General features: G+C 37.0%; 1 protein-coding gene across 1 annotated transcript in view; it reads right to left on the bottom strand.

Annotated features, from left to right (window-relative positions):
* The window catches only part of CC2D2B (coiled-coil and C2 domain containing 2B), an 87,844-nt gene that overhangs the window by 25,421 nt on the left and 36,074 nt on the right, over nucleotides 1-26,349 (bottom strand). Inside the window, exons 14-23 of the mRNA XM_029932293.1 lie at nucleotides 24,217-24,367; nucleotides 22,874-23,021; nucleotides 17,870-18,008; nucleotides 16,521-16,724; nucleotides 10,639-10,731; nucleotides 10,362-10,453; nucleotides 8,668-8,838; nucleotides 7,371-7,467; nucleotides 6,734-6,843; nucleotides 2,600-2,696 (exon numbers count right to left, since the gene is read on the bottom strand). Of these exons, the coding sequence (XP_029788153.1) occupies nucleotides 2,600-2,696; nucleotides 6,734-6,843; nucleotides 7,371-7,467; nucleotides 8,668-8,838; nucleotides 10,362-10,453; nucleotides 10,639-10,731; nucleotides 16,521-16,724; nucleotides 17,870-18,008; nucleotides 22,874-23,021; nucleotides 24,217-24,367 (1,302 nt within the window). The remainder of the gene's footprint in view (nucleotides 1-2,599; nucleotides 2,697-6,733; nucleotides 6,844-7,370; nucleotides 7,468-8,667; nucleotides 8,839-10,361; nucleotides 10,454-10,638; nucleotides 10,732-16,520; nucleotides 16,725-17,869; nucleotides 18,009-22,873; nucleotides 23,022-24,216; nucleotides 24,368-26,349) is intronic.

The raw sequence follows: 26,349 nt of genomic DNA, 5'->3' as shown, positions 1-26,349 counted from the left end.
AAACACAGTGCAGAGAGAAATAAGTCACACACAGATGCATGCATAATGTACGTGATTTCAATCATACAAGTTTCAAAAATAAGTGATGCCCAATCTATACTGTTAGAAGCTAAGACAGTTACTTGTGGGGAGGAAGAAACTTGGATAGAGCACCAAAAAGGCTGCTAGAGTGATATTAGCAATATTTGGTTTCATGATCTAAAGCACTGACATTTTTTTCCTTCTTAGCTTTTTGTCTCCACTATTTATTTTCCCTTGGATAGAAAGCAAAAAGTTTGTCTGAATAAGTTTGTCAATACAAATTTAATTAAGAAATCCTAGGTTGAGTCTCTTGCCTCTGAATATTCAGAACTTACCTGAAGTGGTTTGTAAACTCTAGAAAAGCATGTAATTAAGATTTAACCTCAAAAATAAAAAGCCTTAAAGAGTTATGTTTTTCAAAAATCATAGCTCTGATTATTAAAAATTACAAAAGCACTTTGACTACAATGCAATAAAACTAGAATTTGAAATCAAAAGTTTACACTAGTCATTTGAAAATATATAAAAACATAATGTTAATAACTAGTAGGTCAAGAGATAATAACAATACACAGAAAATAACAAAAAATAAAAATAACCTAATATGAAAGATATGGTCCAAGATATTTTAGAGATAAATTCATGGTCTTAAAAATATTTCCATTATTATGAAAGAGAGATTGATTCCAAATTCATTTCAGAAAGAGCCCAGCTCTTTCATCCCTAGTGCTAAAAATAGGCCACATTTCCGTGAGACTTCCAAGTCCTCATCTTCCTGCTAACAAGTTAACTAATGAAAGGGAGACCCACAGGAAGTAAGAAATAGTTGATAGGAGGAAGAAAAAATATACAAGGAAAAGAGGAAAACTGAGGCATGGGAAGAAACTGCTTTCTAAAGAACAGTGATTGATGATATACCAAAACCTTGTTTCAGCGGGGCAGTCATCCCGGGGCTCAGCCTAAGTTGGGTCTTTTATAAGAAAAAAGAATGTTTTGGGCTAGAGTTACCTTGTAACCCAGTGCATGGGGGGAAGGCAAGAATAGGCCAGGCCCTTTCCTTTCCTAAACAGCAAGCTTATGTCACCATATATGTCTTGATACTTAAAGCATGTGCATTTCATTCAATAACAACACAAAGCACTTACAAGAATTTAACTATGAATCAAACTATTCAATTCTGGTCAAGTCAGATACTACACTTCCGAGAGAGAAAAGTGTTAGGCATTCTTTTGGGTTTCCCAAGTTTTATCCATTATCAGTTTATTTATTTTTATTTTCATTTTTTGAGAGAGACAGAGAGAGAGAGAATGAGCATGCATGTATGTGTGTGGGAGAGGGGCATGAGGAGAGGGAAAGAGGGAATCTTAAGCACGCTTCACACCCAGCATGGAGTCCTACACAGGAGTTTGATCTCACAACTGTGAGATGGTGACTAGAGCTGAAATCGAGTCAGACACTTAACAGACTGAGCCACCCAGGAACCCCTTATTTATTTATTTATTTATTTTTTATTATCAGTTTAGATAATCCTAAAACTACTCAGTTTAACTCCCTGGAGAACAGCCATCACCAAATTACTATTCAGTATTTTACCTTTGGCCTTTATGAAGAATTGATAGAAACTATTTGAATAAGAATGTGTGTCCCACCTCCTGGAAAACGGAACTGGAAGACATTATGTTTCTTAGTTCTTATAGAAGACTCGTTCCTGAACCATACATGAAGGTCTAGTTCAACTTCTCTCCCTCTGAACCCCAGTCCCCAGATAGAATTAATTGCTCCTTCAACAGCATGGCCATAGAATTTGATGGGCATTTATAATAAAGCATTTAATCAGAGTCCCAAGAGAGGAGGTATAATGGATATGCATCTTTATACTTCTGGCGTCACGTTTAGTAGGAAGGAAGCTAATGTTTATTTGAGAGCTTACACTAAACATTGTTAGGAGCTTTTGCGTATCTATGAGGAAGACACTCAGTAATTTAAAAAATCTGATTGAATAGAACTGGGTTTTGGTCCTATGAATAATTTGGTGTCTTTTGCCAAAGTGATATATTTTTTTGATCAGACAGTGAGAAATATATAACCTATTTTCATTTCATTTCAATTATCTTGGCTACCAGAAAGCTCACATTTAAATGTAATATTAAATTGCAGAAACCTATTTCTCCTGAATTCTTGGTGTATTTCCCCCTCCACCTCCTATATGTGGTTTATGATCTCTCTTATTTTTTAACTGACTTATATATCTGATTTATTTCAGGTTGCCCCAAGTTCTTTTTAGAAAATATTGGAAAGAGACATTGTATCTAAAAGCAAATTTACAAAGATGTTACCAGAGTTCATTCAATCTGACCTTAAAATTAGCTCACCACTGATTATTACAATTATTCTAAATTATCTCATGTTTAGACTTTTGAATGCTGAGAACAAACTGAGGGCTGAAAAGGCGGGGGGATGGAGGGAGAGGTGATGGTCATGGAGAGGGACACTTGTGGGGAAGACCACTGGGTGTTATATGGAAACCAACTTGGTAATAAACTATTAAAAAATAATAAAAAATAAAAAAATAATTTACCTCATGTTTTTCAATAATCATTTCATCAAAAATGTTGATATATATATTATCTTTTATTTTAGATAAGCTTGAGAAGCTATAATCATGTCCTGGTGAGCTGTAAATTAAAAAAAAATACAGTGTTTAACTTCTTTTATAGGAGCATTATTCATTAAGAACCATATAATTTCCTGTGTTCTTTTCTTTTACAAAGTGTAGGCTAAGAAACAGCTATGTGTTTTGCAGATGACTGTTATCTTTCATTTAAGCCAATATGTACTTGTAATTTATCCTGTACCTCTCTTAAGGTAATTTGCATTAGAAGTGTCTCAGTGCCAAGCAGAAAGACTTTTACTACAGTCTTCCATTACAAACAAATTATCCAAAGCATGGTGCGTTAAGATTGTCCAAATACCTTAAATTCTGCTGCCTTCTGCTAGTTCCCACAGAGTTTAACTGCTCTTTTGCTCTCAGCTAAAAGATACGATTGCTTAACCATTGAGCTTATTTTCTTTCCTGCATTTATTTTCTCCAACTAGAAATTGGGATAGTGGAATGCATTTGCAAGCTGTCTGCTTACGGCTTACTTGACTAGATACATTTCTGGAGGCAGTGAAAGGAGAGTGTGGAATACCACAAGCAATGAATTTTCTTCACTCTTAGCTCCAGCTTGTGCATGGAATCTTGACCATGATCATCAAACTTCTAACAGCTCAGAGAAGTTAAATAACTTGCTTGAGATAATACCACTAGCAAATGACAGAGATCCTATCTGAACTCTTTTCACTATGTCAACGGCCACTGATGTTATTTATTGAAGCTTGTTGCTAAGGAGGCAACTACCATTTCAAAGGCTCTCTGACGGTTTGTGTAACTTTCTGAGACCTACAGCGAGTGACAACTGAAAAATGTTAGTTGAAATTAGAGAACAGTTTTGAGTTGAAGTTTCCTTCTATTTTAAGTGATACTCTGACTTCCCTACTCTACTCTTCAAGCGTTCCCTTTAATGTTGCAAAGGCTTAAGACAGGACAGAGGAGGCCATGAATACTTACAGCACTATGCTAGTAGGAGAAATGGTATGACGTTTACGTCATCCTCAAACATTTTGAGTGTGTCAACTTAGCATGCCCCTTATATCACCCAAGTCCTACACTGTCCTGCATTTTGTATTCTACTCAAATCTTACTCAAATTTCACCACAATTTCTCTTCCACAGTAGAGCTCACAAGGCTAATTACTATATACTATTTTTTTCTTATTACCATCTATCCCATTTGCAAGTGGTTTTTATTCACTAAACATCCTGTGGAGAAGGAACTAGAGCTCTTGTATCTCAGGGAACAAAAAGTGGTAACTGAATGGTCATGCCTTAGCTGAACCCTCTGATCTACTTGGCTGCACTTTAAACGTGTTCCTGGCTTATCTCCTGCCGTGACTGCAAATACTCTACACCTTCCTTCTCTTTAGTTCACTTGTGAGTTTACTTATCCTACTATTTTGTGTTCTCCTAAATCCATTTATTTAATACAGTGACACCATCAAAGAACCACATCATCTGTAGAACTTGAGGGAGCCGGACAAGATTGGCAGGAGAAGGGGGAAGGGGCACCAGGACAAGAGAAAGGACTTTGATTATGGATGTAGTTGGCAGTTCTTTATATTCCTTTCACCCCAATGAGAGCTAAAGATACATAGGAAGTAACAACTGAAAATTGCTTATTGAGTTTAGAGAATAATTTTAAGTTCTATGTTTCAAATTTGTCTTGATCAGTGTACCTTATTTCCAATAACAAAAGCCTATTTACATAGATCTGGCATCAAACATAAATCTTGAGAAAGACGAACAAACCTAAAGGCATCCAACTTCGTGATTTCAAAATACATTACAAACTACAGTAATCAAAATATTATGGTACTGGCATAGAGACAGACATATAGACCAGTGGTACACAATAGAGAGCCCAGATAGAAATCCCTGCAACCATATCAGGTCAACTGATCTTTGACAAGGATGTCAAGAATACACATAGTCTCTTCAACATATGGTGTCAGCGAAACTATCAATATGCAACAATAATCAAATTGGACCCTTGTTTTACACCATACATAAAAATCAATTCAAACTGGATTAAGGACTTAAAGTGAAGACCTCAAACAACAAAGGTCCTAGAAAAAAAACGCAAGGGAAAAGCTTCATGGCATATGTTGTGGCAATGATTTCATTTCATAGATATGAAGCATGGGCAATAAAAACAAAAACACAAACTAACAAACAAAAAACAAGTGGAACTATATAAAAATATAAACCTTCAGCACAACAAAGGAAACAATCAACCGAGTGAAAAGGCAACCTATGGAATGAGAGAAAATATTTGTAAACCATATGTATTATAAAGGGTTAATCTCCAAAATATATGAGGGACTCATACAACTCAACAGTAAAGTAAATAATAATCTAATTTTAAAATATGCTGAAACTTGAGTAGATATTTTCCATAGAAGATCTATAATGATGACAAGTATATGAAAAAATTCTCGGGGCACCTGGCTGGCTCAGTCAGTAGAGCACGCACTGTTGATCTTGGGGTTGTAAATTCAAGCCCCATGCTTAGTGTAGAGATTACTTAAAAAGAAATCTTTTAAAAAATACTCAATAGGGGCAGGTGGGTGGCTCAGTCAGTTAAGCGTCTGGCTTCAGCTCAGATCATGATCTCATGGTTCCTGGGTTCAAGCCCCATGTCAGGCTCTGTACTGACAGCTAGCCTGGAGCCTGCTTCAGATTCTGTATCTCCCTCTCTCTCTGACCCTCCCCTGCTCGCGCTGTCTCTCTCTGTCTCTCATAAATAAATAAAAAATAAAATAAAATAAAAGGAAAACCTTTCCTTTAAAAAATGCTCAAAAATTGCTAACTAATATTAAAATCCTCACTAATAATCAGGGAAATGCAAATCAAAACAACAATGAGATACCACCTCACACCTGGTCAAATTTTTTGCCTTTGTTTTTAACAAAAAAAGGAAAGATGACAAGTGTTAGTAAAGAAGTAGAAAACTGGAATCTCTGTGCACTGCCAGTAGAAATGCAAAATAATGCAGCTGCTATGGAAAACAGGATGAATTCCTCAAAAAAATTAAAAACGATTTACCATCTGATCTAGCAATCCCATTTCTGGGCATCTATCCAAAAAACTGAATCAGGATCTCAAAAAGAACACTCTGATGCTTACTGTAGCACTATTCACAATAGTCAAGATATGGAAGCATCTCAAATATCTGTTGAGAGATGAATGGATAAAGCCTCAGTAATACCTGGGAACTTGTTGGAAACGGATAATCAAGACCTACCCCAGACCTACTGAATTAGAAACTGTGAATGTGGGCCTAACAATGGCTTAAGAACCCACACAGGTGATTCTAATGCACAAAACGTTTGAGCGCTACTATCTTAACAAGAAATTCTTGCATGTGTGCTCCAGAAGACAAGTACAAGAATGTTCAGAGCAACATTGCTTTCAATAGAAAAAGCCTAAAACAAGAAAAACGTGTATCAGCAGGAAGAGGTATAAAAAATTATGGCATTTTAGTCCAGTAGGATGCTATATAGAAGTGAAAATAAAAGAAGGAAGGAAAGGAGGAAGAGGGGAGAAAAGGAAGGAAAGAAGGAAAGAACATAGAAGGGAGGAAGGAAGGGAGGAAAGCTGTGAGTATGAACACAGATGAACCTCTCAAAATAACTGAGAGTAAACAAGATTGCAAAAGATGATTCAACTTATATAAACATCCACAAGTAAATAATACATAGTTAGGGATAAATAATTATGGTATAAAATCATAAAGACAGGAAATGTTAACACAAATTAGTGGTTGTTACCTCTAGGAGGAAGGAGAGGGGATACAATGAGGTACTGGACTTCAAAGGTAATGGTTATATTCTATTTAAGCTGGATGGCAGATACATGGGTATTCATACTATCGTTTTTCCTCAGAACTTACATTTGCATGTTCATTATATATATTCATACCTTAGAAATATTTAATAATTTAAAGCTTAAAAAATAAATCCTATATCAACCATTATTTTTGATAAATGGTATATGAAAACAGTTTTGTTATTGCTCTTTTTTAGAAGCTGAGAAAAAATAGATTCCAACCTACATAAAATCTACTTTAATTTCTTCATTCCAGCACGGATGAGATCCACTCGCAGTACTGGTTCGGTATACAGTGTGTTGAAAGGAAACTTCCACAAAAGGGTGTACAGTACCCTGGAACACATAATAAACACTGACCAGATTGTTGAAATATTTTATAAAGTTGGTAAAAGGGAGAAGGCTAGGAAATTATTTGATTACTGACTGAAAACTGGATGGCTTACTTTTTCCAGGTGTCCAAACAGCCATTAGTGATTCATTCATTTAATACATATTTATTGGTCCTATTTAATATCAGGTACTTTTCCAGGATCAAGAGATAAATGGAACTTACCTTTAAGGACTGTATAGCCTATGTGGGGTGGAGAGTGACGGGGCTGATTGGCAGGGAAGGGCCAGATCATCACAGATTTTTGTAGGTATTCTAGAGGAGCTTGTACCTTATTCTATAGGCCCTGAGAGTGGAGGAGCATGGAATGAATTGGTTAGATTACATTTCATAAAGAGCACCTTCACTGTGTTATGGAAAGTCAACTAGAAGCTCAAGACGCTTGCAATGGAGAGGCCAGTCAGGAGCCAGTTGCAATTCAGGGCAAGCATAATCAAAATTGTACTTTATAGAAGTGTTATTAAATACTTACCTCATTTAAGATCTTATCTGAAGATACTGATTTGACTGTTTCCTTATGTCGGAGGCGAGATACGGATGATATCAAATAAGTAGGCAGCTCCAAGGCTCTTCAGGAAAAACAATTAAGAGGTAAACACTGTAAGTAATTTTAACATTAGTGTTGGTGGGAATCTGTAGGGTTTTGCCTATGTTCATGGAGATAAAGAATTCAGTTACCCTGGATCTTACAGTTTGTTTTGTATTTTCTTATCATGGGTGGTTAGAGCTAAACATTTCATAATCACTATTCTAGAAGGCTGGCTCCTAAGTGCAGATTGGGTCCAGTCGGGTCCTCAGCAAAGGAGAAATATAAGGCAAGTGATACTTGGAGATTATATCCTGCCTATTTTAGGTGTTACAATATTATGACTTTTACAAAGTGATGATTACAGAAACTGGTGGTGATTTTATGATGTCCTTAATTCATAAAAGTTAGCCTTTGAAATGTGCATCTGTTTTGAGAACATCAATTCTATTAGATAAATAAGAATGTAGTTTATAAAACATAGAAAAAAGAAGTTTTACAGATTAGGTTTTATAGATAATCTACATATTAGTACCTAGTAAGCAAAATATTTTTCACATGTAGAATTCATGAGATGTGGTAAACATAAGATAAACACATAGAGCACATAGGTGTTAAACATAGGAAGGGATATTTAATATTCCTGAGATACCTGAGTTCTAAGAATCCATCATATATGACTCACACATGAGACTAAATATATAAGACATTCAATATTCAGGATACACTAAATATATATGAGGATTTAATATTCATGATGCCTTAATTTGGCCACTAAATGGCGATGTCTATTCTGGCCCCACTTATCCTCAGCTCAATAAACGTAAAGAAAATCCATGGAGTGCCTGCAGAAGAGTTGAATAAGATCTGATTTTTGCGCAGGTCAACCAAGATAACAAGTCCCACACAGAGTTCAACACTGAGAGGGACCAGGGGCAGAGAACAGTGCAGCTGGCAAGAGCAGCGTCACAAGTTTCCACAAGAGGGAACAGGGACAAAGGCATTTCTTTGATATGTCACCCCAAAATACACGTGCTAAAATTACTTTGCACATCTCAACCTTCTGAGAACTCTTAACACATGGCAATGACAGTATGACGATCCAAATGAAGACTTCAACTTTCATTCCATTTCTGTATATGAAGCGTTAGTAAAGTGCAGAGTTTTACACATGGGACAGTATGGAAATTTACATTTAAGACAGAGCTTTTGCAACTGTAAAAATTGGTGTACACTGTCTTACCTATTAACTGTTGTGTTCCTGGTAGGAATGTTGTAAGCCCGCAGTATTCTAACAAGAATCTTAACATCTCCATCACAGACAGTCTGTGCGGCCACCTTTTTCCTTTCTTTCCTTTGAGGCTTTAACTTTCTTTGTCGTTCAACAAGCTTACAAACTGCAAGTGTCAACTGGCTAAAGAGTAAAACCGTGCATATACACAAGATAACTTTGTTTTAAAAGACATCAAATTTTCAACTTAATTATTGCAAATAGGGCTATTATTCTGAACCATATGTTCTCCACTGTGGAGAGGAGACAGTTATCTTAAAATCAGGGAATGAAGCTTTGTTGGAGCATAGGAGAGATGGTATGCTCACTGTCAGGTTACGAGAAAAACGTGATTGCTCCACGCCCTTTGGGTAGGTGGTCCAAGAAAAGACAAGGAGAGGTAGTTCCACAAAACATGATGTTCTTTCAGAATATTATTCATCTTTTAGAAATTACTCTCTTGAAAGTGGTTAGACACTCAACTTTTCTACGTGGCTTTGAAACAGGAGTTAGTTACATAGGCTGACAACACAAATCCATGGAGTTACAGTTTTATGGTCACACCCATTTCCCCCCCAAAAACTGAAAATAAAATATAGATTTCTGCATCCAAACCAATTAAAACCTTATTAGTAACACTAGGAATCTGCATGTGGCCCCAGGGAGGATTCCTAGAAACATGGCATCCATGGTCCCGGTCCCACCACTATGTTTCAGAGAGAGAACAGTATGAGAATTGAGTTCAGCCAAAGGCTCCCGCAACTGGTGCCTGCAGATCACAGCATCCATGTCTGGCTGAGGATTCGGTTTTGAAAGGGGAAGATTATAGGCTTAGTGTGTGGTGCTGCCAGCAGCAACTTCTCCAGTAGCAGCTCCAGGACAGGAAAATCTTAAGGCAAAGCTAATTTGGGACAAATGTATTTTCTTTGCTTTTTCTTTCTTGCCCTAAAAATTATTAATAAGGAGAGGGTTAAAATCTAAAATACTATTGGGACATAGTGGGTGGCTCAGCCAATTAAGTGTCCCACTTCAGCACAGGTCATGATCTCATGGCTGGCGGGTTTGAGCCTCCTGTTGGGCTCTGTGCTGACAGGTCAGAGCCTGGAGCCTGCTTCAGATTCTGTGTCTCCCCTCTGTGCTCCTCCCCAGCTTGCCCGCAGGCTCTTTCTCTCTCAAAATTAACATTAAAAAAATTAAAATACTGTGAAATTGAAAATACCTATCTTAGAGATATGTCCAAAATGCAATTTTTAAATAACCAAAAAAGTTAATAAAATAAATAAATAAAATGGGGCACTTGTGTAGCTCAGTCAGTTAAGCATCCAACTTTGGCTCAGATCATGATTTTGCAGTTAATGAATTTAAGTCCCACATCGGGCTCTGTGCTAACAGTTCAGAGCCTGGAGCCTGCTTTGGCTTCTACATCCTTCTCTCTCTGTGCCTCTCCCCCACTCACACTCTGTCTCTCTCTCTCTATCTCAAAAATAAACAAACATTAAAAAATTAATAAAATATACCAATATACTTTAAGTCACTATATTTCACATTAAGCTTTGTAAATGCATCCTTTGCATATAACTTACTATTAAAACAGAGAACATAGAGAAATTTGAAGGCATTAGCTTAAGGCTTTGTATTTCATTTAAATAATAATTTTTACTATGTACCTTGCAGATACAATTTCTTCATAATCAGCCACAACATCTGATAAGTTAAATTTGCTAACTTTGACAATCCTTTTCATTATCAACTTTCTCATCTATAAAAAAAATAAATTTAATTTAAAGAAATAATTATTTCTATTTGAAGATTAAGTATTTACAATGCTACTGGTACTGCTAGTTTTCACTTCTAATTTTTGCATGCAATGAAGGGAAAGGGAGATTAGGAGGATTTCACAAAAGTAAATGTAAACATACTGATGGTACTATTTGTCATTGTTACCTTTTTCAGAAAATTGGCAGAAGTAATCCTTTGTGTGGTAATGGAATTGACATCTGAAATGGAGATATCTTTCTCTATCTGAGTTTCATATTCCTAAACAGAGAAGTAAGTTAGTTTCACCTCTTCAATTTCAGAGTTCAGCTATGATACACTGTAATAAAATATAAAATATTCACTTCAGTTCATGTTAGGAGACACTGGGACACTGACATTGAGAGAAGGAAACATTTCTTTCTGAGTCTCTCACTGAGCATTAAGAATAGCTTTTGATTCCTTTGCTTCTAGGATGAAGTCCATTCATCTTTTAAAATAGAGTAATGTTGAGAAAAAAAATATGATTGAGAAATTATAAAAAAAATGTGAAGATGATCGAGAAATGTTCTTTATTCATACATTTATCTGGCAATCACTGAAAACAAAACATATAGGAAGTACTATAGTATCAACAACTTTAATTTTTAATTATAACTTTAAGTTTAAAAAATTTTTAAAGTAACCTCTACACCCAATGTGGAGCTCGAACTCACAACCCCAAGATCAAAAGGTGCATGTTCCACTGACTGAGCCAGGCAGGTGGCCCTTAATGGCTAGCTTTAAAAAGGTAATCAAGGGGCACCTGGGTGGCTCAGTCGGTTAAAGCTCAGGTCATGATCTCACGCACATGTGTTTGAGCCCGGCGTCAGGCTTTGTGCTGATAGCTCAGAGCCTGGAGCCTGCTTCCAATTCTGTGTCTCCCTCTCTCTCTGTCCCCCCCACCCCATGCTCTGTCTCTCTCTGTATCAAAAATAAATAGAACATTATAAAACATTTTTAAAAATTAAAAAAAAGTTAATCAACAACTTTAATTTTACATCCAATAGTTGGTATAAGATTATTTGTCAGGCTGCATCATCTACATAATTTAGAATAAATCTGCATCTGTTATATATGCATTTGTGGGCTACATCCCTAATGCACATGGGAATCGTTTTACATTGTGGATATCATCAAACACTACACAAAAATAATGAAGTAGATACTTTATAACTTCAGCTGTATTACAATGAGCATTCTTTTTAACTTATTTATAGTTTATTGTCAAGTTGGTTTCCATATGATACCCAGTGCTCATCCCCACAACGGTCCTCCTCCATGACCATTACCCACCTTCCCTTTTTGTCCTCCCCCTTCAGCCCTCAGTTTGTTTTCAGTATTCAAGAGTCTCTCATGATTTGACTCTCTCCCTCTCCCTAACTCTTTCTCCCCGCTTCTCCTCCCCATGGTCCTCTGTTAGTTAGAAGAAACAGAAGTTTCTTCTGTTCCAAATATGAGTGAAAACATATGGCATCTGTCCTTTTCCACCTGATTTATTTCGCTGAGCATGACACCCTCGAGGTCCATCCACGTTGCCATGAATGACCAGATGTCATTCTTTCTCATTGCCATGTAGTACTCCATCGTGAATATATACCACATCTTCTTGATCCACTCATCAGGTGATGGACATTTAGGCTCTTTCCATGATTTGGCTATTGTTGACAGTGCTGCTATGAACATTGGGGTACATGTGCTCCTATGCATCAGCATTTCTGTATCCCTTGGGTAAATCCCTAGCAGGGCTATTTCTGGGTCATAAGGGAGTTCTACGGATAGTTTTTTGAGGAACCTTCACACTGTTTTCCAGAGCAGCTTCACCAGTTTACATTCCCACCAGCAGTGTAGGAAGGTGCCCGTCTCTCCACACCCTCACCAGCATCTATAGTCTCTTGATTTGTTCACAATGAACATTCTTTTATCTGAAAGTAACTTACTTGTTCTTCCGATTTTCTGCAAGAAATCTTGAATTTAATTCTGTTGGGCAGTAACAACTTTTACTTAAAGATATATTAGTATTTCAGATCATTCTTTAAGGCATTAATTCATAGGAATTACTTAAATATTATAATATCTAGATATTAATATTTGTTATATGTGTTACAAATACATTTTTTAAATCTGTGGGGTTTTAATTTTAATATCACATTTATTAAGCTTTTCCTTTTTAATTTATACTTTTCGTGTTTTAATAAATACTTTCTTACCCAAGATTAAAATATTCAGTTAAAGTTTTGCTTTTCATATTTTCCTTTTTTATGACATTTAAAATTTTAGTTCCAGTATAGTTAACATGATTCACATGTAATCTTCATTACACATGGTATTTATTCCTTTTGTGAGGTCTGAGTTTGATTTCATTTCTTTCTACACAGATGACCAGAACCACTTAACAGATAGTCTGTTTGTGACCACAACTCTGCCAAACATTAAGTTTCCACATACGCATAGTAAGTCTGTTTGGAGGCCCTCTGCTCTGTTTCACCAGTTTGGGATTGTATTACTACCTTTACAAGTTAATCTGGGGAGGACTGGCATTCCTACAATGTGGGCAATTTACAACTTCCTATCAGATTTACTCAGATTTTTTTTTTACATCATTCAAAATGTTTTATAATTTTCTCCATTAAGTTCTTGCACATCTTTTTTGTTAAATATATTCCTACGTATCTTAGAGTTTTTATTGTCACTGAAGGGGTATCTTCATTCAGTTACATTTTTAGTAGGTTTTTACTGATGTATAGAATGCTATTTATTTTGGTCTTTAGTTTTTCCTCAAGTTTTTCAAATCTACAGAAATTATCAAGAATGTTAAAATCCATATACCCATTTTGTTGATTAAGTAATTACAATTGAGCCCTGAACAACATGGGTTTGAACTGTGCAGGTACACATAGATGCAGATTTTTTTTGCAGAATGTTGCTGAAAAAGTATTTTTTCTTCTTTACAATTTTCCTAATAACATTTTCTTTTCTTTCCAGCTTACTTTATGGTAAGAATACAATATATTAGAATATAATATAAAAAAATATGTGTTAATCAATGCTTTGTGTTATTGGTAAGGCATCTAGTCCACAACAGGCTATTAGTTCAGTTTGAGGGGAGTCAAAAGTTATACACTGCTCAGGGTTTGATGCTCCTAACCCCCGTAGTTAAAGGGTCAACTGTGTACTTTTTTACACCTGCTTAATCTCTTTTATTATTTTTATTATTTTGGTGAAAATATCTCAAAGTAAATTATAGACACCATGATACCTCATTCCTAAATACTTCAGCATGAATCTTCAAAAAACTAAGGACCGACAACCACAATGCCATAATCTCAGACAACAAAATTAACAATTTCCCAGTATTATTTAATATTCATCCTGCAGTCAAATTTCACCAATTGCCATTTTTCCCTTCAAAATCTGGATCTACTTGCAGATCATGTTGCCTTTGGTTGTCTCTTTAGTCTCTTTTAATCCAGAATACTCTGACTTTTTAAAGACATTAAAACAGTTGTGCCTGTCAGCCAGTTGTCCCACACTGCAAATTTGATTGTTTCCTTGTGGTGCCATTTAACTTATTTCTCTAGAATTCATTTTTTAAAAAAATTTTCTTATGTCGTTATTTTATTTTGAGAGAGAGAGACAGAGACTCAGTTGGGGAGGGGCAGAGAGAGAGGGAGACACAGAATCCGAAGCAGGCTCCAGGCTCTGAGCTGTGTACAGAGCCCAACGTGGGGCTCGAACCCACAGACTGTGAGATCATGATCTGAGCTGAAGTTGGACGCTCAACCGACTGAGCCACCCAGGAGCCCCTCTAGTCTTCATATTTCTTGTAAACAAATTCATCTAAAGTCCTAATTGGAATCAGATTACACAAATTTGGCAAGGATATTTTGTTATAATGTGGTGTATTTTATACTGTATCATGTAAGGGGCAGTCATATCTAGCTGTCTTTCCTTCGTCTATCAGTTTTCTACTGCTGTTCTAACAAATTGTCACAGATTAAGTGGCTTCCAACAACACAAACTTATCCTTTCACAGTTTTGTAGGTGTGAAGTTCTAGTTCTCTGCCCTAGGTCTCACAATGCTGGGATCAAGGTGTAGGCCGGCCAAGTTCTTACTGGGAAGCTCCAGAAGGCTATGTTTCTGAGCTCACTAACGCTGTTGGCAGAATCCAGGACCCTGAAGCTCTGGGACTGAGGTCTGACTCCTTTGCTGTTGTCGGCTGGGACCCACTCTCAGCTTCCAGGGACCTCTCTCCAGTCTTTACAGGTAGGTGGGCCTCCAGATCTCAGAGCCAGCAACCACGTGTTGAACCCTTCTCGTGACAAATCTCTCTGATTTCTCTTGCTGCTGCAGGTTTTCCTCCCAGCTGGAAAATTTTCTCTGATTTTAAAGGTTCATATAATTAGATCAGGTCCACCCAGATAATCCAGGACAATCTCTCTGTTTTAAACAATGTAACAGAATACATTCACAGGTTCTGGGGATTAGGGAGTAGACATCTTTAGGGGGCCATTATTCTGTGTACCACAATTAATAAGATTAAGTTGGATCACTGAGTTGTGATGGTGACAACTAGATTTCTCCATTGTAGAGGCACAATGTTCTTTTTGCTATAAAAAAATTAGCTATTTGTTTTAACACATGGGTATTATATTCAACAAATTCATTAGTGGTTATAGCTCGTTGTAGATTCTCTTAGTTTTCCATGTAGACAAATGTATTTTCTGCAAACAAAAGCAGTTTGTCTTTTCTAATTCTAATTTCCTTCTTTCCTTTCTTACCTCTTTTTGTCTTAATATATTGGCTCTTACTGGTAGAGACAATAGTGGCCATCTTTATGTTGTTCAGATTAATGGGAAAATTGATGTCTATCCACTGAGTATAATATTTGTCTAGAAGCCTATGAGGAAACAGATTTCTGGTCATGATCCTTATATCAACTCAGTTTCAGAACCACACAGATGGTAGGGTACTGAACCACAGTCACTGGACAGATTGTAAGGAACAGGTTTTCCAGAATGCTGAAGAGCTGGAGACAGAGACTTTGTTCAGGGACACTTGAGGACTGGCTCTATTTTTTTTCTTGAAGGATAATGCGGCCTTCACTTGAGTTCAAGGGCCAGAGGAGTCCAAACTCTCTAAACTTTGCCTATTGGGTACAGGGGATTTTTTTGTTTGTTTGATTTTTTTGCTTCATTTTGTTTTGTTAACTCTGGCAAAACCCTACTCTGTGTGGACATGTCACAAGAAGCTTAATCCTCACTAGGGTTTCAAAGCCCAGGAAAACCAGCATCAAAATTTGTTGCAGGTGTTCTGCCCTATGTTCTGCTCTGCTTCTGTATGTTTCCGCATCCCTGGCTAATTGCATGTGAAACTCAATCTACTCATCCAGTGGGTATGTAGGCGATGCCCTCTCGTCTCCTAACCTCTCCCTACAACTTGAGTTTTAAATGTGATGAGTCTTGCATAGTTTTGTTTGCATAACTTGTAAATTAGGGTATAAAAGCTAAAGGATGGCTGAGTGGCAACAACAAAAACAAACAATTCTTTACATTATTTTAAAAAATGTTTATTTGTTTTTGAGAGAAAGAGAGAAAGACAGTGCAAATTGGGGAGGAGCAGAGAGGGAGACACAAAATCTGAAGCAGGCTCCAGGCTCTAAGCTGTCAGCACAGAGTCAGACAAGGGACTTGAACTCATGAACTGTGAGATCTTGACCTGAGCCGAAGTCAGACGCCTAACTGACTGAGCCACCCAGGTGCCCCTATATTATTTTTTAAAACAACTTTTACTATATTTAATATTATGTGGTCTCCTGCAATTTCCTTTCAGTCCAGAACAAAAACAAATATCAAAAAATTTATTCATTTTTTCTTACTGATAATAACCAAAGTTAAATTAAAAAGCCTATTTTAACCTATATTTAAAATAAACTTATTAGTTAAAAAAAGAAAAAAATCAAGATAGATTTAAAGTAGCAAAAATATTAATTTATCATATAACAAGAGATATTGAAATAGAAACCAGGTACCTGGAAGAGTAAATCTGGAATCTCTTTATTATGGAGGGGCATTTGCTGCAGAAGGAAAACGTCTAATTGACCTGCATTTCGAAGTTGCAATAGCTGGAAACGTTTACTCTTTTTCATTTCCTCTTCAGAAACAAAGTTAAATTCATCTTGCATCTGTTCAAGACGAAAATACTTTGGAATATCCTGTCCTTTATGTTTCATGTACTATAAAACATAAATAAAGCCTTTACTTAAAACATTATTTTAAATTCAAGAATTATTTCATAACCTTGTTTTTTCCCCCTCAACTGTGAGATGTGAGAGTTGCCATATATGTAGGAAATGGAGCAAGGAATCTATACAAGAGATAGAATCTGGAAAAAAAGGAAAAAATAAAAGGATAAGAAAGGAAAGGAAAAAGAAAAAAAGAAAAGAATCCAGCATATATGGCTTCCCAACCTTTTCCTGGTCATGACCTAAATGAAAAATGAAAATATCTGTATCGCACACTGGTTTAAAAGATGAGGCTATTTATATCTGGTTGCCATAAATGTTGAGAGAGGATCAAAATTTCTGTACAACTATAACCAACTGAGCACGTGAGCTGGGGAGCTCTGGTCTAGGAAGTTTAGTTGCAATGATCAGTGCATTGTTTTATACAATAAATGCACGTGTGAGTACATGGTACATGTAAGGAAGAGTGCTAGCTGGCAAAGGCTTATTTGCTGTAGTTCTACACTGAAAAATAAAACACAGAATGAATAACTACTGTAAAAGGCAGAATGATATTAGAGCCATAGAAGTTATAAAAAGAAAAAAGGTTAACAGGAGGGAAAAGAGCAAAGGGCCCATATCTAACTGAGGTTATCAGGGAAACTATCAGACTTGTATGATAGGTGAGAACCCATGGGTGCAGAGGGAATGACCTGCATAAAGGCATGAAGAATGCATGTTTGAGGCACACAGAGAAATTCAGTTGGCTTTAAGGAAGAGTAGAAGTGAACAGATAACGGAGTCTGAGGGAACGAATGTGTCTATAAATCATCTTCATATCCCTAGCATCTATAATACCACTGGTCCTCAGTAGTTACATAAGAGATGTTAGCCTGAAGGTTGGTCTGTAGGATGTACTGCAGGCTGCTAAGTAAGGGCAGAGTACCAACTATCAGGCCTAAACTAGCAATTATTTCAGTTGCTGAATTTCTAATTGCCTTTAAGTACTGTAAACTGGTTGAAAATTATATCTGTCCTCAGATTTATATTTACATGTCTCCTGGTACCTAGAAAAATATATAGCAAATTTGAAGTATGAGGGAGAAGAGCTTAGGAAATAGAATATATTTACAGTATTAATGTTTGCTGTAACTTACCATGATATATTCCATTAAATCAGAATATTCTGGATTATTTGGATCAATTTTTACTTCATTTGCCCATTCAAAGAGCTTCTGTGCATTAATGAGCCATGGAATTCCAGGGACTCCTCTTGCATCTACATTCTTTAACACACTAACATAGAGAAAAGTATTTTGTGAATTTGCATAGGATATGCAGGTTGTGCATCTATTATACAGGGTAAAGCCTACCCATTCCAGGTAATTAAAGATGAAACCTATCCTTCCCCTACATTTAGGGATAGAACAGAAGATCTGGATGTGATATCTCTCCTGGTTCTCTTCTCTAACTTGTATAATAGCTCTTTGATAAATGTCTATCACTTCCCTTAAGAGACAATAAGCTTCTTAATGGCAACAGCTATCAATATCCATCCATCTTTGCCATTTCCATTCTGTGTAGTAGCTAAAACATAGTACATGCTGAAGCAAATAGTGCTTACTGAATGTACTTTGTAAACCCTGAGGACAGTAACTTGTTAAATATTTTCTTGCCATAGGACACACAACATTGAAATTCAATCAAGATGTTAGCTTTAGCAAAATTAATAAAGTACACAATATAAAAAGAATCCTTAGGCCCTACCTTTACAGTTGAAATATAATATAGAGTAATACTGGGAAGTATTCTACCAGAAGAGTATCTTTGGTCATATGAGGCCATCTTGAGGAGTTGGAGAGCTCTAAGAGTCTAGACTCATAATTCATCCTTGGTGGCCTCAGCTACAGCTAAGTGCAAAAGAAATTCAATCCTAAACAGTAAGGATTTCTTTAGAGCCATCAATTATCCATTATTTAATCTCTCTCTTCATAGATAATTTGCCTCATCATGTGTAATTAGAGGGATTTGGACTGGAAAATCTCTAAGATCCTTTCCATAAAGTAACTCAAGAAATGTTCCAGTCCATAAACTGGGAGTCCAGAAATACAGTTCTAACTGAGATTAAATAATGTCTTAATACAAACATGGACACTATCTTAAACTGTCTACTTTCTATCAGCTTCTGTTCACATTTCTATGATAAATCTTTAGAAGCTATTGTTATCAAAGCCAATGTCTTGTTGATAGAATGTAAGTAAAATTACAAATAGGTGAAGTATGAATATTTTTCCTTTAATTCCTATTTCTGTGCTTGTATTTGAACTGTTTTAATATCTTTGTCACAAGAGATCTCTAGAGGCCAATACCCCTGACGCTATCATGTAAGAAATGTTCCTTCTCATAGGAAGAGCCCTAGCCTAGGTCACAAAGCCCGAGGCTAAGCTTACATATTATAGATTAGGCAGAGAAACTTACCCAATTATAGCCTAAAGAAAAAAGAAGTTGTAATTGGATTTCAATGCAGTCCCATGATTTCTGCCTCATGGACAGTAATAAAGCCCTGAGAACATCTCCTACCTTTGCTAGAGTGATTCTTCCAGCTACCCCATAGGTGTTCAGCTGTGAGCCATGGCAAAAATCCCTGTCACCAAATGCCAAGCAAGCAACACAATTTGGTGGCATTAAGTATATTCACAGTGTTGGACAACTACCGTCACTACCTCATTCCAGAATTTTTATCATTCCAAACAGAAACTCTGTTAAACAACAACTCCCCATTCTCAATCCCCTCAACCACTGGATGTCTCTATGAATTAAGCCAAAAAAAAAAAAAAAAGATAAAGTTATTAGGGAGAAAAGACAGACTGTCTACAAAACACCAACATGGCAGACTTTTAAATAGGAATAATAAATCCCAGAAAATTATGCAATTTTTATAAAATAAAATTCAACCTCGGTTTTGCACCCAAACTATTATCCAAGAATGAGGACAAAGGGGCACCTGGGTGGCTCAGTTGGTTAAGTGTCAGACTCCTGATTTTGGCTCAGGTCATGATCTCAGTTCTGAGACTGAGCCCTACACTGGGCTCTGTGCTGAGTGGGGAGTCTGCTTAAGATTCTCTCTTCCTCTGCCCCTCCTCCGGGTGCTCTGTCTCTCTGTCTCTCTCTCTCACATAAAGTACGAGGATAAAATAAAGATATACAAAAACTAAACAAATTTGCTAGCCACAGAAACTGTCTGGAAGAATCAATAAAGGAGCCAATTTCAGCAAGAAAAGCAAATGTAAAATCAAAGTGTGAAAGATAAATAGGTGCAAACCCAAAAGTCAATCATGTCAGAAAAGTTAATTAACTAGTGAGCATAAGAAAAACTGTTTTGTATTTTTAAAATTGTTAAGCAAAAACTCTAGACAACAATCACTGAGATTAGAGAGGTGTGCTCAATGTATTATTAAAACATCCCAAGATTTTCTTTTGGTTCATTGCTTCATCTCCAGCTCATTGATGAATGAATGACTGAATAAATTAGTAAATAAGAGAATAAATGAAGACATTCTTTTGGATCTCCTTTGCTTCCATGCTCTGACTCTCACAAGTCAGGCTTGCCTCTTGGAGATCCCATCCCAGGCTTCTAGAACCCCTTCTCAGCACCAGTTCTTGAGCTCCCCCAACTGTAGAGGAAAGTTCTTGAACCAGTCACACTGATCCCAGAGGCCCCAGCTGTAAAGTTTTACATCAAATTAAAGTACTCTACTTTAGAGAGCACTCTGGACTTTGAAACCTTCTCTTGCAATTCACTGCCTGTTGAAATTTCTCATCTGTCCTGATCTTTCACAGAATTGCTTTGCTTTTATTTGTAAACTTGAATTTCCAAGTAAATGGAACTGCTCACTGCAGCATCACAGAAGCCATCAGAGAGAAAGCTTCAAGAAGAAAAATGATGAGGACAGGCCAGTGAATATGGCCAGAAGGTCACTGGTAGCATTCAGGAATAAACGGGTTAAGTTAGAGAGGGAATGTGTGATTAAAAAGTGGAGGCAATGTACAAAGATGAGTAGACCACACAAACGAGGACGTGGACAGGAAAAATGGCCAAGACAGGCCTTCAGGGTTTAATCAAATGCTTGGTTTTTGTTTGCTTATTTTTTTAAACAAAGAAGGCTTCTTGGATACCAAAGACTAACAGCGTAGGGAAATGGGAGAGTTAAAGATAATGTAAGAGAAAAGGATATCAATATATCATCAGGATACTAAAGGAGACAAAGTTTCAAATTACCTGCATTAAAGTTAGCTTTAGAGTAAGGAGAACAAACATTTGCCTCCAAGAAAAAAGCAAAGAATAGTATGATGAGGCAAAATTGGAAATAGCTGCAGTGGGGACTATGCTAGGGAAAAACTAAGAAATACAAGCAAATAATGGTTCAGAGTATTAAAAGGTTACTCACCAGCTCCAAAATGAATTACCTCTATTAATTGTCCATTTTTCTCTCAATGCCCTTATCCAGGTCTCTAAGAAGATGACCTTGTTTACGCAGCAAAACAAGGACATCATTAAAATTATGTTTCTGTCTACTTAGTTATTTCTGTCTCCTCTGATTTGAAGAGATATTTCCTCCTCTCTAAAGCCATAGCTATTCACTTGCATTCTGGTTCAATATCTTCCGGACCTTGAAGGATTGCATACTCTTTCTAGTACACTCTGGCTCTTTTTCTATGGCTTGTTTTCTGGCTCTTTTTCATCACTTGTTCTAAGAAGATAAAAATTGCCTCAATTTTCAAGAAACCTATACTTTGATTCTCTTGTGTCTCTTATTTTCAGCCTCTTCTTGAAACTTTTTGGTAAGTAATCTACATCCATGACCTCAGTTTCCTCAACTTCAATTGCTGAGTGCTACTGACACTTTGTTTTTTCTCTAAAACTGTTGCCAAAGAAAGCATTTTTGAACCCTTACTGTGACTCTGGCCATATGCCACTGGTTTTATACATAGTGATCTCATTGTTATTTTTAAAATAGTCTCTAATTTCAGTTGACTTCCTGTTTAATCCAAGTTATGTTTAAAATTTTTAAATTTAAGCAATGTTTTACATTTTTTAAATTATTTTATTTTAAAAATAGACTCTTTATAGGGTTTTAGGTTCAGAGTAAGACTGATGAGAAAGTACCCAGTTTCCATACTCCCCTACCTCCTCCCCCAAAACATGCCACCTCTGCTACTGTCAACATCCTGTACCAGACTTATAATTTATTACATTCATCACAATAAAACTTGCATTTGATACAATCAGTGGTTCACACATCATTATCACTCCAAGTCCGTAGTTTACGTGACGCTTTACTCTTGGTGTTATACATTCCATTCCACAGGTTTTGACAAATATGTAATGACATGTATCTACAATGATAGTATCATATAGACAGCAGTTTCACTGCCCTAAAGATCCTGTGTGTCCTGCCTATTTATCCCTGTCTCCTCCTAATGCCTGGCATTATTGTCTCCATAGTTCCGACTTTTCCATAATGTCATAGAGTTGGATATAACTATGTTTTTTAGAAATGTGCTTAGGGTGTTTAGGTGGCTCAGTTGGCTGAACGACCAACTCTTGATTTCAGCTCAGGTCATGATCTCACAGTTCGTGGGATCAAGCCCTGCATCAGGTTCTGTGCTGATAGCATGGAGCATGCTTGGATTTCTCTTTCTCCCTCTCTCTCTGCCCTTACCCTGCGTTCTCATGCTTTCTCTTTCTGTCTCTCTCACTCTCTCTCAAAATAAATAAACTTAAAAAAACATAAGGAAGTCCTGGGACATTAATAAGATTTCTAGGATTTTTCTTCTAGCAAACTGATAATGCATAAGTGATTCTTTTATAATCCAGAATGTTTGGGAGATATAAAGGCTTCACAAATAAAATCCTTGGGGGTACTTGGCCCCTGCCTACAAGAACTATGGGACCATCTCTGTCATCACCCAAGTAGCTATAAACCTAAGCATTAAAGAGATACATTGACTTACATATAACTCCAAATAAAAATAAATAGTACAAATAAACCAACCTGCTCTTACCACTTCTAGAGTTTTCCCTTTTACAGACATATATTCTGTGCAATGCTTTATTATGGCATATTTTATTACGGAATTATTTCACAGAAGTTTATCACCTGCAGTAAGCAGATCTCAAGGACTGCGACATGGCTGTCAGAGGAACGCCATTTTCATCTAAAGCCCACGATAGACAGTAGCTTAGTTTTCCTGATGTCAAAAGACAAAGTTCTTCAGTTCCATTTCCCTCAAGAAGGAAAGGCACATCTGTTTATAAAAGCATTAAAAACATGCCATTTAAATAAAGCATAGAGTTTAACACATTGTAGATTTTTCCCCCTGACTTTTACCTGTGGAACCCCAGGCTGTTCCGTGGTGACTTTAGACTCTAATCTCAGAGCTCTCCCTCATTTCCCATCTAAGGTACCTCAAGGCAGACCACTTCAAGCAGACTACAAGAGAGGAAAACCTAGGGATGAACGTCTGTACCGCCTTCTTCTTACAAGGAGAAGTTTTCTCAACCACTCTTTCTGGGAGTGGCTTCCAGCAGGAAAGGATACTGGCAGAGATCAAGCACCCAACCAGCTACTACTCTGTCCTCTTTCCCTACATTCCTGAGTCTTCTCCCCCTACCCATTTTCTTTCTCCATCTCCAGAGAGCTTAACGATACTCTCAAAACTTTTGCTGAGTGCCTAGGGCTCACTAAATTTTTTGCCCTGAGTATTTTCTCCTGGGTTCCCACCACTGTAGTTTTTGCTTCAGCGGGACTCTAAGAAAACTACTTCCTCTCGTATTCCTGTCCTTCCCAGGCTCTTTTGCCTACTTATTCCCTTCTCTCTCCTCACTGCTCACTTGTTCGTACTTCCTTCCTTCTCACCAAATGGACATGAGCAACTGCGGAACTCCTGGGAAGATGACAGAGAAAGAATCTGGCGGGGAAGGAGAACAATGGCAGTGTTCTCACAGACACGCTAACTCCAGGTTCACTGCATGAGGCGTGCCAGCAATTGAAAAACAAATGAACAGAAACATCCCTTCTTTTCCCTTCTCTCCTTTTCTCTTTTTTCTCTTCCTCCTTCTCTCCCACCCTTCCCTATTCAGACCAATCATCGCATCCCGGAGCTTCTTTAGGCTTCACTGAAGGAAAGGAAGAAGCAGAGCAGTGTCTCCACTCAGGAGCAGACTCGTGTTCCAGAAAGCATAGTGCCCCTGTTCTCAGGTGATTTAGGAAAAGCACAAGTGCTAAGTCCAGATTTTAGATTTCCCAAAGATCTGATGATGACTCAAGACAGAGTGAAAAACAAATGTTAGTTTAACATCTGAAAGGAGAGTTTCATACACTTTGAACCTGATACTGTACACACAGCATTCTTTCCTCACATAAATGACCCAGGGTCATGTGGGATGTGGAATTCATGAATAGAATAAAGATGGGGGAGGGGACGTTTTAAATAAACTTACTGCTTCCTACTTCTCCATACGCAGGTGTGACCAGCTCATCAGAGCTGAACTCTACACATTCCAAAACAGTTTTGCTTTTCAGCTCTGTGTTGTTAGGTAATGGTAGATACAGTTTTGCCAGCAAGCTTGTCTTTTGACTTACTTCATAAACCTAAATATAAAAGAAACAGTTGATAGCTCACTGGAAGTACAAAATGCAAACTTTAAAAAAAAGCTAAAAGACAAAACTTTACTAACACATTTTTATTCTTGTTTAAAAATACTAGAATATTAATAGGTATTTCTGTATAGCATTTCATCCACATGATTATAAGAAAAGGAAATAATCATATGTCCTTAAAAATATAATGCCTTTTACTGGTTTCAAAGAGAATGAATTGAATAAAAGGATTACAAATATAGTTCTGAGCATATAGGCACATATAACACAATATCCAAATAACTTACTTTCAGATAGTACTTTTAAAGTTCTTTATCTCATTTAAACCTGATAAAAATGATAGGAAATAGGCATTACTCTTCCAAATTTATAAATGAAGAAACTGAATCTCTGCATGAAATGACATTAGTTTTTATTACAAATGATAGAAACTCAGGTTGAATTGCTCAGCAAAAGGGGAGATCCACTGGCTCATGGAGTCCAAGGACAAGTTAAACAAGCTATAGGAGGAACGGGAGGGAAAAAGAGTCCCAGTAGAAGGAGTAAAGGAGGTGCTGAGTCGATAGTTACTTAGGTGTCCACTGGGTCCTAAACCCAGGCCTTCTGCTTCTGTGTGCTGTTCTATACTACAATCCCATCGCTGCTATAACTACAAACCTAATGGTTTTTAAGAAAAATCTTATTTTGACTTATACTGGGTTGTCAGTGTTTGGGAAAACAGTGATATGTGCTCAAAGAAGAAGGAAATCAAGGAGGGAGAAAAATGCTTCCTGAAAGATAAGAACATGTCAATCAAAAGGATAGGTGATTAACCAAAAAAGTAGAGTCTCCTTTTTAGGAGAGTCAAAGAGGCAAATATTTTTTCTGGTCATCTTAACACTGTCCCTGTAAGAGTGAATATAAGTCAGCATACTAGTTCCTTGACAAAGGCATCCCTAACACAGAAAAGTTCATAGGGGCTGTAGTTAATGGACTTACAGGATTCAGGTCTATGAGAGAAATTTCTTATTGCAAATCAGTATATTGGCTACTTGAAGACAGTCGATGCACTGATAACTATATTCAAATATTAAAATGGCATTTTGATTTTAGACATCAGCCTTGTGATTTGTTTAGGGGATATAGACGTATTCTCAAGGGACTGTCAAATCCAGTTTCTGAGACTGCAGGGCTGGAGGCCAGATCCTGGGGAGTAACTGTACAGGAGAGAGTTCTGCGTCTGTGAAGTCTCCTGGGACAGCCTTGTCCCCTGATGGCAGCCCTCAAGACCACTGCGTGGCTGGGATGGAGTGTCAAGAATGAGAACGGGCCTTGTGAGTAGCAGAACTAGAATGTTCAGAAGCTCAGAGGTAGGAGATGGCAAGGATGTACGGGGGAAAAAACAGGTAGTTCAGTTTGATTAAGGTGAGAAATGAATAGAGATGAATGGCAAGGAGTAATTTCAAAGCGCAGGTTACCGGCTGTCAGGCTCCGGCACGGGTTTGTTCGGCAATTTCTGCAGTAGCTCATGGTGCACTTTATCCCCAGATAGATTCCCTTCCTTCCCTGCCTCTTAGTTTGTTAAAATCATGTTCTAAGTGGTAGGATGGTGAAGGATTTAAAATACACATTTTTCTACTTGGGGCGGGGTCAAGTTTTAAACTCTAAGTGGTTAGATTATTGTATCACAATTTATTGTAGGTACAGCAGGAAAGTATAGTCAGTATATATCTTAGCACATTTTTAAGATACGAATTTCAACAGAGGTGCCTTTTAAGATTATAGAAACTTGATAGTATAGATTAAAAAAAAGAATGTGGCCTCTGGTCAGAGATAGAAAAAAATATTTTAGGTATTGTAAACATACCTCTGATTTAGATGTATAATTCTAATTCTCTCGCCACTCCTCAAACCTCACCCCATGCTCACATACACAAATCTTTATTCCCTCCTAACTGTCTTTTTGAGTCTAGTTGCAAATTTAACCCCTATCT

This window comes from Suricata suricatta, chromosome 2 (genome assembly GCF_006229205.1).
Source record: "Suricata suricatta isolate VVHF042 chromosome 2, meerkat_22Aug2017_6uvM2_HiC, whole genome shotgun sequence".
NCBI lineage: Eukaryota > Metazoa > Chordata > Mammalia > Carnivora > Herpestidae > Suricata > Suricata suricatta.
The sequence above is the reverse complement of the archived record's forward strand: the minus strand, read 5'-3'. Positions and strand labels throughout refer to the sequence as shown.